Source organism: Mastacembelus armatus, chromosome 15 (assembly GCF_900324485.2).
Source record: "Mastacembelus armatus chromosome 15, fMasArm1.2, whole genome shotgun sequence".
Taxonomy (NCBI): domain Eukaryota; kingdom Metazoa; phylum Chordata; class Actinopteri; order Synbranchiformes; family Mastacembelidae; genus Mastacembelus; species Mastacembelus armatus.
Window position 1 is genome coordinate 9,874,506 of NC_046647.1, and position 13,503 is coordinate 9,888,008.

Genomic DNA, 13,503 nt, shown 5'->3' on the forward strand with positions numbered 1-13,503 from the left:
ATCCAAAGTTGATAATGTCACATAACAAGGACAAAACCAAAAGATGGTCAGAAAATATCACACATTTCATTGAATTTATTTGACAATACTCAGTGCACAGAGTGCTGCAAACATTTGTTTCCATTTGTAAAAGTACCATTCTCCACAGTGTAACAGATTTGTCAAACTTACAGGCCAAGCTGCTTTGAGCTGCTAAATTCTCATCGGGCATCCAGTATATTTTACAGTATTTAGGTATATACACACTATTAACCAATCTAAAGGAAGACAAATGGTGTATACTGGAGGATGCAGGTTTTGAACAGGATGAATGAGCAAAAATATATATCAAATTACTCAAATATCTTTACCAGAAGATCATACCAGAGTATGAATCTGCCAAAATGAATAAAATTATATCTGAAAAAGCTGGTGTGACTGAACAGTTTATTACAATACAGGCAGAGGTTTGTAGCAGGAATCCCATCCCCAGACCCAACACTGCCTTTAAGTTTTATTGAACCAATCCAAAGAAAAAAAGTATTTGAAACTTTGCGTTTATCCCCTCAAGTCCTTTTAAATGACCCTTGTTATGAATCAGAGGAAACATGATTTGTTTTTTCACGTCCACTCTCTAGACGGATTTCCCCTCGAGTTTGGTTATGCCTTTTCCAATTTTTTCTACAAAAGTCTCCCTGTTGAAATCTGAAACGTCATTGATCTGCAGCTCATGTTTGATACCTGTTGAAGACAAGAGTTACTCATTACAGTAAAACACACTATGATCAATAGAGCTTAAACCAAACATAAGTGATCAGCAATTATTTATAAAAAATAAATAAAAAAAACTTACCTGACAGGATCTTCTTGAGAGCATCTTTTGAACTAGCGTGGCACATTTTATCCTTGATGGCTGCATCTTCAGGAGCCCTGATACGACCAGAAATCATCCCATTACCCCACACCAAACCACTTTAACAATTATGGAGCATATGAATCCTAAGAACATAAGGTCTACTGCCAGTCAACAGATTGCAGTTTGAGGATGTAGCTAGAAAGAAACATTTAGGAGTAGTCAATGCTTTAGCTGCAACATAAATACATACCACATCACAAAGACCAGGTCTTCTTTTTTTGAATCCTTGATCTCATAGTGGCAGTCGTAGAGGAAGTAGCAGCATCGTTTTGGGTCCATCAAGCTCAGGAAGTACTTGAAGACGTCATCCACCCCTTCCAGATCTCTTTCCCGGTAAAGCCTGTCCACGTCGATGTAACCGTCTTTGATATGAAACACCACTAACCTAATACGGTCCTTCTGATTAGCATCCTGCTTCACTACTTTCATTTCATTGTAGATGTCCTTCACCTGGTCAGCGACTTTTACTCCAGATGCCTGTTTCAAGAAAGCACATAAGACCGCATGCATTACTACAAAATGTAACATGGAAGGCATTTATCTCACATGTGATGTTTGGTGCTGGGGAATTTAAAAAAATAAATAAATGTTCCACACTTATGAGAGCTCATAAGAAAAAAAACTTCAAAAAAAAAAAAAATTCAAATTGTCATTTGAATTATTGAATTTAGTAAATTCACACGAATGTCTGATTTGACAGATCAAAGATTAGTGACTTTGGGCCTTGGCTCTTTTTTCAAGCAGACACAGTTCACTTGTACTTTGGTTCTGAGATGAAAAAGCAGAACTGAAAGATAAAGAAACAGGAAGTTTTTCAAAACTAGAGTTCAGAGAGAAGTGTTAGCGCTATTTGAGCAGGTCAGTATGCAAAGATTCTGCTACTTTTTAGCACGAACATGCCATGGGTGTAGCTTCCCTTTGCATTTTGAAGGTCTTGTGTGTCACATTCCAGTCATTGTGGAACAAGTTAGCACAAGACCAACCCAAGGGATTCTTTCAGAACAAGCTTGAACCAGGAACAAAACTCCCTCCATTTTGGAGGCAAAAACCACACCTTGAACAAGCCCTTTCAAACACCAAACTCTCACTTTACCCAGCAATCCTTTCTCTCAAACACAAATCACACTAAATTCATGACACACAGGAATCACTGAATTTCCACACCTTTTACATATACTGTTAAAATGAGGAAATGGCATGCATTTTAAAGTTTTATCATCTCTGGATTACATATCCTGTAGGATACACAAAGCACAAAGACGCTGTAAACTGATACAGCAATAGGAAATCCAGGCAAATTCTCTGTAAAAGCCACTCACCATTTTGCTTCTGAGGTGTGAGCGAAACACGCAGCTGAGAAAAAATGGCAGCAGCAGTGAAAATGCTGAAGGCTCTTAAGGAAGTAGAGCAGAGTGACTGACAGATGAGGAAGTGTGGTAAATGAGCACACCTCCCAAAGTAGACCCGCCCCCTCTTCTCAGGTGTGAAACAGTTTCAGCTGCAACCTCAGCATTTGCATTTTGATCACATTAGTTTTGGAGCCTAAATCAGTGGATGAATTTACTTCATTGTCTGGCACAGTATAGAAATCGTTTCCCCCTTTTAGTGTGCTTTAGTCAGGTAAAGGTAGAGATAATCCCTGCCTTGTATAAACCCCAGGTAAGCTTGAGCCAGTCATAGGTAGGCGCAGCACATAACACCCATATATGGAGAACAAATCAGTCCACATTTTCAATCATCTGTTGCTACAATTGAGTTGCCTTATAAGGTAAAAGGTAGGATGAGGGTACATGTACTCAGAGGATTTCTCCACAGGGCTGGTGGTGGATTTTTGCAGGTGCAGACACCCCAGGGAACATCCAGGGAATGGATCTTGAGGGAGTGGACTACTATAAGTACCTGGATGTTCACCTCACCCATAAAGTAGACTGGTTAAATAAGATTGGGCAAGGAGACTAAGGAGGATGTCAGCCAAGATAGGATCATATCTGGAGAATGCCATCCACCTCATGCACCCCCAGACGCTGACGGAGCACTACCAGACATCCTTCCTTCCTGTGCAACCAGCATTGCTCCCTGCAGACCCCTCCCCCATCCCCTATTTGACCCCATACATCTGTAAACTGTAAAAATGGGAACATTCAGCATAAAAGTGTGCAATATTTGTTTTTGTTTTGTTTTGGTTATGTTTAGACCTGTGTATAACCCTTTGCTGCTTTGTAGCTTTGTGAATTTCCCCACTGTGAGGCTAAATATTCATCTTATCTCATTTATGGCATCATTGGTTTCAGTCCAGGCCCACACTAAACAGCAAATATCACACTTGTTTACTACTTAAGCACATCAATCCAGTGAAACTATAATTGCTTTTTCCATGTCTATCTTTTGAATTATACAATGTAGAAACCTGAAATTATTATGAGGTCCAGTGGTGTAGGTAGGGATTAGGGGTCTAGTTAACAGGAAGGGAAAGTTTGCCCCCTGCTACTTTCCTCTGGTCCCACACAATATGCCTGTACATTTATTTCACGATTTTAGTCTGTTTTGTTTGAATATTCTGATTAATACAAAACATAAACATGACCCTTGCCCAGTTTGAAACACCTTGGAAAGCAAGAGAGCTTGGGCCTGTCAGCTATTTTTATATACTGATAGTCTGTTTCAGCATCACGGTGGCTTTGCTTCCTCTGTGTGGACTAGTGGTTTACAGAGTCCCGCCCTATATCCTGTTCCAAAAAGCAGAGATGTCACCACATCATGCCTGGTAGCTCTTCTGCTACACACACTGGCCTCTACTACTTCTTAAGGAAAATATACTAAAGTCAAAAAAGAAAACTGTAATAAAATAATGAATAATAAATAATGTAGCGCCATTTATGAATGTCAAACTGTTGACAGTCTGTTTAGCAAACGTGCAAACGACAGTTGGTTGCAGAAAGCTCTTTTTTGGCACCTTGAGGTTTGCTTCTTCAGGTTTTTTCACTGGCACTGTGATGAGATAGGCCAGTAGCAGGTTTTCAAAGTTGCAAAAGGGGAAATAAACCCTGAAACACAGGGCAGGAAATGACTGCTGCATAGCTCTATGTGAGCTGAAAACTTCATGCTGCTGCAGGTCTGCCCACAGCTCAGTCAGAGACTCCAAAGCAGAAAACACACATCTATGGACTGCGACATCTGCTGGTAAATTAAAAGCACTGGCTCTGCTATCTAAGTTTGGTTAATGTCACATGGGATGTGTGTTACATCATCTGGGTCAATATGTACAAAGAGTTACACATTTGTCAAACTTGTGGAAGATGAATGTACGAAGATTTTAGGAACTCCACACATAAAGATAAACACTGTTTATTTGTCAGCCCTGTGATAGGCTGGGGATCTGTCCATATATATATATATATATATATATATATATATATATATATATATATATATATATATATATATATATATATATATATATATATATATATATATTATTATATGTATATATATATATATATATATATACATATAATTCAGAAAGGGGCAAGTTGATCACTTTTTCAAAACACAGTGACTGAATCTTGTGTTGTAACTGCAGACACATGTCATCAGTCATATTTTGACCAGATGTTTTCATCTATCTACTGTAGTCACCATGGGCCTCTCCCCCAACCTCTTTAGGAATTTCTTCCAAGCTCATTGACGTATAAGGGAGAGAACACAGGCTCAAAGCGCTCATCTTCATGCCTCAAACAGCTGTTCACTCTCCACACAGCTTCTCCTCAGCGACTCGTAATCCTGGTTGTGAAAACAAACTGACTGTACCGATATGCCACTGATATATTTGAGATTAACCATTTATTTTGGGTGATCTGTGCAAGATTTTATAAACAGAGTCAGAGGCCAAAGTTCCTTAGTTTCTTTATTTTCTATCATTTGACAGAGGTTTGCAACAGTTAAAAGAACAAAAAAAACCCCCAAAAACCTAAATCACTGGATGAAATACTGATTTTTTTTTTTTAAGATTTTCAAAATAATTTCAAAACTGGAATGATACAGTTCATCCAAAAATCTCTGGGATGTATAGTTGATCTGAAATGTCTTTATCATTGGGTTTACTTAGTTTCTAAAAATAAATATGAGTTGCTATGGAGTGTTAATTGATTGACTTCCCTCTTTGGGCAGATAATCCAATGGGGTTCTTGCTTGTGTTGTCTCCGGAGTTAGTAGATTGCCAGGCACAGCCACTGTAAAAGGGAACAATATTATACAACAAGCTGTCTAAGCTAGAAGTTCTGCCAAACCAGCAGCTTTTGCTATTGTCTCACAAACCTGTTGCATGTCCAACTCAATCTTCCCTGAGTCACCTTTTTCCAGAGCCTTGAACATCTCTGGTTGAGAGACACAAAAACATTTGGTAAGGTAAATATGCAACAGCTAAACACTATATTGCACACACATATGAGATACAGTCCATTACAGTGATTTTGTTGTGTTTGCTGATACTTACTGAAGAGCATTTCCAGTTTAATGAGACAGCTCACAAAACTGTCAAAGTCTATGGCGTACTGCTCATCAGCGTAATGGGTGACAATGGCCTGCAGCACAGCACTGTTGACAGTGAAACCTGTGGAATGAAAACAGCCATCACTTATTGCTGTTTCCTGCTAGTCTGGTCAGTTTCAATGATGTGGATTCATTCAGACTCATGGGGAAGTGTAGTTTTTTAAAAAGGTGTTGGATATCATCATGATGATAATGGTTAATGTTATGTTACACACACCCTCAGCCGTACTTGTTTTGTTCCTGTGGAACATTGCACATTAATTAAATAGATGAATCTCAATTCCCTTATTTTATTGTTTAAATTTATACCCTTTTCATACACGTGTATTTAGTATGAGATTCCTCATGGTGTTTGTTACCTGCTTCAGTGGCAGCATCCCGCATCTCGTGTGAGCTCATGGTACCAGAATTGTCTGTGTCGTGATTCTTGAAGATCTCCTATGTGACGCAGGCACCCATGTGTTGTGTTAGCAGTTGCAGCTAGATATTTCAACGTGACTAACATTTATTTCAAACTACATTATTTACAACTTACCAGGTATTTCTGGATTTTTGTCCATAGCAAGTGGAATTCAGTCAGTCCCAGTGTGTTACTTTCATTTTTCTGGAGAAGGTTAAGGTTTTTACAAAGCTCACCCTGTGCACATTTTGATTAACCATTTATCGATTGTTTGTCTCTTAAGCCCAAAATTATACATATATATATATATAAATCAATGTATCTTTCAATTTTCAGTTTTTAAGAGGATACATCCAGCAGGCTGATCATAAGGCGCCCTGTGCTAAGGCTGAAGCCATCTGTCTTGATATCAGACCCTGTAAGAAAGTGACAAATAAGAACTGGTGCCAACTCTTATGGTAGTAAAAACAAAGAGGCTCTGCCTAAAGCAATCAAACTTTTCAATGTACTTACTCTGAGAGACAACTCTGTTCAAAATTTCAACCAATTCAAAAGCTGATATCTCCATGTCCTGTTGAAAAAATGTTAATGATTACCTGAATTATAATTCTTTGTTTGGTTCAGAGTTGATTAAACAGTTAATTTACTGTCCTTCTACCCACACTGCCAGCAATCTGCTTGAAGAGACGCTTGAAATGAGGGTCCACATCCTTCTCAGATATCTCTTTCTGTGAGACAAAGGCCTGTGTCACTAATGTCAAATTAAAAGCACTGGATCTTCAAATTCCAGGCATTTTAAAACATCTGTGAAGGTGAATTTTAATATACCCTACTCACTATTTCACAAGCAAAAGCAAATTACCATGTGCATTTTCTTACCTCATCTATTTTAACACCAATCTTCTCCTCCAGTGGACTAACAAAATAGAAATGCAAAGTTGGAGTAGAGGCTTTTTGCATGAAAGAAAACAACATTTACAGAAAGTTGGCAGTATGACTTTCAGAGTATTGTGACTTCTGAGCTTTATTTACTTTGTGTCTGCAAAGATTAACCCTGAAGACAACAATCACTGTCGCTGTATCACAGATACCTGGTCACAGCATGTTTCTCTGAGAACACCCGAAGAATGAAGGTGCCGTTCCTGTGAGGGTTGAAGGTAGAGGGGATGATGGCATATTCCCCTGGAGGAAGCCTGAAGCGGTCACACACTTCACGTGTGTTGATGAAGGAGCTGCTCATCGCTACAGCTCTCTGCCGGAGCAGCACGTCTGGACCCAGACGAACATTGTTGCAGCCTTGGTACTGAAGATTATCAGAATAGTTTTATGACTGGAATGTCAAATATATTGTCACAGTAAAATCAAGCAATACTCTGATAACTGTAATGACCATTATGTATTAAATTGATGTCAGTTTTAATCAAGGCATCATTCCTGGCATGTACCAATACAAATACAGACCTCCTTTGGGACCTGTAAAAAGGAAACACAGAAAGTATTATAGAACATCAGTCGGTTATTGAAAAAAGTTAAATATACTGATTCAACATAAAATATCAAATTATTCTGAGACACCTCATAAATGGCAAAGCCAATGGTCTCAAGGTCACGATTAAGCCTCTTCTGCTTTCGTCCCTCCTTTTGCATCAGCCCCACCAGAAATGTGCATCCATGCTTCCCATCCAGAGGTTGATCATCCTCCTCCTCCAGACGCACCACAAACTGAGGGTTGGATGAGAACGTGGCTGGAACACACACACAGCAGTGTCATTTTGTAGATGAAGCAGTAAGTAACATGAGATGCAATGCGTACGATTCCTGTTTTACCTGCATTGTTGCGGCAGCCGCCAGCAGTGGAGCCAATCCTCCACGTCCCCTCAAACTGATGGTGGCTCCAGCGGCCCACATCATCGCTCGTGAGCGTGTCTGGGGTCAAGTTGCAGATCTCCAGCCTGGAGAAATGCTTGATGAAGTCTGAGTAGGACATCCTGTGGAGAGGAACACATTTCTTAATGAGGAAAATAGTGTAGTTTCTAAAGCTGAAACTTTCCGATACTGTTTTTGCCTTGGTTTGAGTCTTGGTAGTTGTTTTGGTAATGTAGGAAATTATCAACCCACGTTAGAAAATAAACACTGATTTAAAATATTACATTTATGGTAATGTAAACAGAAGGTTCAATATTTACCAGAACTCTCCATCTTCATCCACACGACTCAGCTTTGCTTTCTCATCTTCAGTGATGTAGTTCCATTCACTGGATCTAATTTTTTAAAAAACAGTCATGCCTTTAGGAAAATCCTGGAATTAAGCAGTGACAGCTGATGGTTTATGAATATTGAATGTCATTATTTACCCATCACTCCAAGGCCCTGTCCATTCCACCTGACCCCAAGGGTTCCTGATGCGCACCAGCTGAACCGGTTTGCCTCGGTAATGAACCTGGAGGAGAAAGAAAGAGTTATCAATGTAACTTTCAGACAAAAGAAACAAAACAACAGCAGCTGATAGCATTAATACACTGTCAATAAACTGTGCACCTCTTCTGCACCGGTGACTGAGTACGCATGTCCTTTGACAAGTTTGAGAGCGGTGACTGCCTCTGTCTCATAGGCGCTGGTGATCTGAAAAGCAACAAGAACCAACATTTCAACATGTTTCCACCTGTACTACATTATTGTTGGCATTTTTTTTTTGTCAACTGGCATGCAAATCAGTATGAAAATAATACTCACATCAATAGAGCAGCCCAGCAGTGAACCCAGACTCAAAGCCTTCTGCATGATGTGGAAGAGCTTTGGTGGTGCTTTGTCTAGTCTGTATATTTCTGCAATTCCTCCGGTGAAATCCTCAAAGCCCTCAATAGTATTTCCGCCTGTCAGGTTCTCATAGCAGCCATTGACCCTGTCAGACAGAGAGGGATGTGAATAGATTGACCAGCTATGTACTGCACATTTACACTACATCAGTGTTTTAATGTAACAAAAGACCATACTTAGAATAAGCCTTCTCCAGCAATGCACTCCAAAACTCCGAGCCCTCAGCTGAATGAACAAACAGCAGCTTGTCATCTCTGGTGGGTAAACGATCATCAACCACCACATCCACCCACTCACCAAACTGCCAGAACTGAGAGACAGAGATATTGCCATCAGTAAATGCACCATCAGATTTTTCTTTAACTGCCAGGCTCATGTTCTGTCACACCTCAGGCGATATGATGTCACTGAATCACTTTGAGATTCAAATTAAACTCAAAAAATGTAGACCTTTTCATTTTTATCATGAAATAGTGTCAGACTGTTTGCTGTTCTTAGCTGCAGGTTGATGGATCTTGAGTCGGTAGATGACCTCAATGTTTACCTGGTGGTGGTGCTAGAGGGACTGTTGAAAATGTGCATACCGGTACAAGACACATGCTTTTGAATATGACGAGGGAACAATAGAGCATGTTTTTGGTATAATGCATTTATTGTTGAATTGATGGACTGAAATTGCAGACAACATATGAGGGGATCTGATCCTGATTTACAGTGTTGGTGGCACCAGATGAATTGTAGAATTCATGCAAGTTTCAATTTTAATTACTCAATATTCTTATGATCTGATGTTGAAGGAATAAAATTGAATGTAAAAATAAGAAAAAAGTCTGACCTGGAAGTGAAATATTCCAGCATAATCCTCAGTGAAACTCTGTTCAGGGGGCACCACACGAGCCAGGATGTCTTTGTCTAGAGTCAGAGAGGCTATGGCAGCCAGAAGCCAGCAGTCACCTGTACAGTAAAAGCAGACATGGTCTGAGATTAGGCAACATGTGGTATTTACCACAGCAAAAGAGTATCAACAAACTCCTACAGTGACAATTCCCTTCTGAAAACCAAAACAACACATCATTCATCCATCTATCTGGTCATTCAGTCATTCTACCCTCACCTCCTCACTTACCTAAAACTCCCTGACAAATGTCTGTCCTTGTGGCTCCATCTTGAATGAACTGTGGGTTGGAACACAGCTCCTAAGGGGGAGTTAAATATTCTGTCATTGGAGCGTAGCGTAGGTTTGGGTAGTACAGTTTTTATTTTTATAACAATTATTTTACCCAATGATTATTTTAGACTAAGAATAAATAGAAAAGTCATTGCACATTGATGCATCATGCCATTGAGATAGTAGTAGAAAATACAACCTATAATAATATATTATTATAGTATATTATAATATAATGATTCATGCAGAGGACTCCTATGAATTATGAAGAAATGGGGGATCATGAATTATTTCAAATCAGCTTTGGTTCATTCACAAACAGCTAAACACACAAAGAGATGTAAGTAAATGCAGAAAAAGCAGAACAAGGCATCACAGCCTGCTGAGTAAACACTTGTAGCTTCTTTGATTATTACAATGATTGCAGGCATTTTTGGGGCATAGTTCCAACTTTCTGTGATTTTTCATGTTACGTGTGTTTCTAAGACTGGCAGATACAGGTGCAGTAAGAAGGACCAGGTTCTTTTTAAATGACACATCTTTACTTATGCTTCCACAAGTTATGGACTGGCAAGGTTTGTAAGATTTGAAATAAATAAATAAATAATTCAATACTTAGTGTCCAGGTCACCCACTACACATAGCAAAAACACCAGTGTTAAATCAACACTAAAAGTGCTTATTTGAGAGAAGTGGATCCATATAAGCAATTTTAAGTGTCAAATTAACACCCTCAATGTTGATTTAACACAGGCATTACATTATTACACATCTGTTTGCTTTTGCATAAGAATCTTACTGTTGGTCTCTTCCAAACCACACCCCTGGTCTTGGATGAATATGGTCCCAGTTCATTGAAGCCCAGGGATTTGGCCTCAGCAGGAAAGCAGTCATCTTCAAACAGGCGTCCACTTTTCAGACACTGTTGATGCAGGATCTCATAATCCTGTTGGCAGAACTTCACTGCACAACTGTTGGTTCCAATTCCCTGTTCCCTGTCCTGGTGACGGGCCAGGCGATCTGCTGTGGATGCCATCCTCACCTTTCAGTTGTACAGAATATATACTTCCTTTCTTTGAGCAGAGTTGGGTTTGATTGAGAAGTGATCTTCCACCTGCTGAACACAGCCCAAATGTGTCTCTGTCAAAGGCTTCTTTCTAGAGTAACTACCTGTGGCAGCTACTGTAGAGGACAGTGTGGGACACAGAGAGGGAGGGGCCTCCAACGGACAGGTGAGGCAAACAAAGGAGTCAGCAACAGCCCTAAGCAAATCTGCAACAACAAGGCCGTGACCACATCTCAAACACAAACACGGACACACCTACTGAATAAGCAACTTGAGGCTCTACTCGCATTGCCTCATTTTGATTATGATTTGTCTGAATTATCTGAGTATTTATTGTCTCCCACCCTAAAAGCAGAGGAAACAAACTTAATTTTATTTAATAGATATCAAAGCATTAGGCACTCTCTAAAAATCTATAACATAAATATCCCACAAAAATACAAGACAAATCCAGGTATTATATGCAGATGAGAGTTGTGAAAGCTGACAGGCATCTAATGAAGCAACTGTTAAATAGACCAAGACCAAGAGTGGGATAATAATAGCATTGCAACACAAAGCCTAGTGGCTGTTTGCATCCATCAAGCCATGAAGTGCAGTACATTAAGCCTAAGGGTGATTTAATATCCTTATTCTGTTCTTATGTCCGCTATAACAAGTACACAGCAAAGCTAATCCGTAGTCAAACACTTCTCAAATTCAGTTTAATGAGCTGCATTAGGTCCCAGCTACACTGAGAACCATCCATCAAATGCAACACTGAAATCATGTTCATTTTATTACAAGATGTCTGATGTGTTACTACCATACAAACTAAAGAACGGCATAACAGGTAGTGAAATTAGTTACTACACCAATAGAGGAGTCACTTAAAAGCAGACGCTGGTGTTGGTGGCTGGTGATAATGCTTTGGTCCAGTGAGGTGGAAAACGTGATAAGATCGAGATGTAGTATGTGTGTCAGGGTTGAAGGTAAAGAACTGTTCATTGTTGTCATGACAGTGGTGTCAGTAGACTGTCAGTACCTTTCTTGTTTTCAGAGCAAACTTTCTTTGAAAGTACATTTCTTCTGCACTAGTCTTCCACGCCCAGTGGACATATGGGATGATGTCCTGTAAAAACTATAGCACATCAAAAGCTCACTGTCATCACTATTCTGCGAAGCGGGTAGAAGGGTGGGTCATAGAGTGCTGAATGCTGTATGTGTACACAGTCTTGTTTGTGAACATGTTTGTGAACATACCATGGGAAATGATGCCCGTAATAATAGTGTCTCTGCTCTTCGGGCTTAGGCTTATAGTGATTCTCAGAAGGTGCATATTGTGTGCACAGTGAACACTATGTATGATATTCAGCACAGTAGAAGATATTGCACTGCTCTATTCTAAATAGCTGTTATTATAGCAGTAGTAGTTCATAAGTAGGCCATTTGTAATGTGTGACATTTGCTCGTTTGACTCTCTATATTGTCTTGGTGGATTTGAAATGAAACATTGACAGTGAGGTTCAAGTGCCACCTTGCTGCTTTAATCTGAGGGTGTGGTTTGTTGATTGGCAGTGACCAAACAATCTATTGACTGTCATCAGATTGCGATTCTGACTGAAATCCATAGACAGACTTCTACATTTTTCTTCAATATATTTAACTGATGTCAGGCTGGTCTGGTGCCCCTGGTTGTTTGTATGCTAGTGTCTTCACATTGTGATGGCTGCTGCTGGCCCAGGTTGTTAGGACCTTAGGATTCTGTTTCCTTTTTGTCCTTTATTTTGGTGTCTTAGTTCCTCCTGGCCCCATGTTAATCCCAGGTAGCTTTGTCCATTAGTTTGATCAGTTTCACCCGTGTTAATTAGTCCTTGGTTCTGTGTCTTTATATGTCCCCTATATTCCTTTGTTCTTTGTCGGAGCATTGTTCGTTGCATGGTGTTTCCAGCAGTGTCAGCAGTGTCCATGTTTCCTGTTTCGCCTGTTTGCCTGCCCGCCGAGCGGCGGTGATAATATATCTTGTGTTTTGTACCTGAACCCTGGCAATAAAGCCCGTTTGTGTCCCGCATTTGGGTCCTTACCTCTCCTTCATCACACCTATACACCAGTCCCTAACACAGGTGGCTCTTGATCAGTGGTTGTTGGAGCTGTTCTTAGTTACTTAAATACTTAGTTACTTACTTACTGGACATTTTACAAATTGTTTAATGTCCATAACTGCTCATAACAGAAAGAGCTGAATCACTGTAGGCACATAAGACAGTGGACTCTCAACAAGCCATGTCACATGACATGAGCGCTCAAAAATGAATTCATTACAAAAATCAGCAAGAATTTAAATTTATTTATAACTACAAAGTCTGCTTGGACTAAAATCTATAAATTGCAGACATCAACAGACACCTGCTCTGTTAGTGGTGCTCTGCCAGGGCTGTGTTAAGAGCATGTCATTTTAAACATGCAAAACTTGTCTTACTTGTGTATTATTCTGTTGGATACAGATGGCAGCAGGTGGTAAGGTTGTGGAAAAAAACTAAGCTACTATTTGTTTTTGCAGGTAGCTGACCACATTATTTATTAAGAGTCACTTCAAATGACTGCAAACATTCTCAGATAAGGACTATAGT

At 39.7% G+C, this 13,503-nt stretch overlaps 2 protein-coding genes across 3 annotated transcripts; both read right to left on the reverse strand.

The window, feature by feature from the left end:
- Positions 1-55: 55 nt before the first annotated feature.
- cfl1l (cofilin 1 (non-muscle), like) lies at positions 56-2,331 on the reverse strand. Its single transcript, XM_026310266.1, has 4 exons — positions 2,215-2,331; positions 1,086-1,372; positions 833-909; positions 56-720 (listed from the first exon to the last, which is right to left on the reverse strand). Exons 1-4 carry the CDS (start codon positions 2,215-2,217, stop codon positions 614-616), a joined length of 474 nt encoding a protein of 157 aa, XP_026166051.1. The 5' UTR covers positions 2,218-2,331; the 3' UTR covers positions 56-613.
- A 2,454-nt stretch (positions 2,332-4,785) lies between these two features.
- On the reverse strand, positions 4,786-11,006 carry LOC113132267 (calpain-2 catalytic subunit-like). Of its 2 annotated transcripts, XM_026310254.2 has the most exons (21): positions 10,628-11,006; positions 9,787-9,856; positions 9,496-9,614; positions 8,837-8,970; positions 8,577-8,745; positions 8,382-8,465; positions 8,198-8,283; positions 8,030-8,104; positions 7,671-7,831; positions 7,419-7,588; positions 7,305-7,316; positions 6,935-7,146; positions 6,723-6,759; positions 6,506-6,571; positions 6,357-6,414; positions 6,195-6,259; positions 5,979-6,047; positions 5,803-5,881; positions 5,388-5,504; positions 5,210-5,268; positions 4,786-5,124 (listed from the first exon to the last, which is right to left on the reverse strand). In XM_026310254.2, exons 1-21 carry the CDS (start codon positions 10,862-10,864, stop codon positions 5,101-5,103), a joined length of 2,103 nt encoding a protein of 700 aa, XP_026166039.1. In that variant the 5' UTR covers positions 10,865-11,006; the 3' UTR covers positions 4,786-5,100. The 2 variants fall into 2 exon arrangements, with proteins under 2 accessions (XP_026166039.1, XP_026166038.1); XM_026310253.2 differs by having other exon boundaries at positions 7,305-7,588.
- Between the last annotated feature and the right edge of the window lie 2,497 nt (positions 11,007-13,503).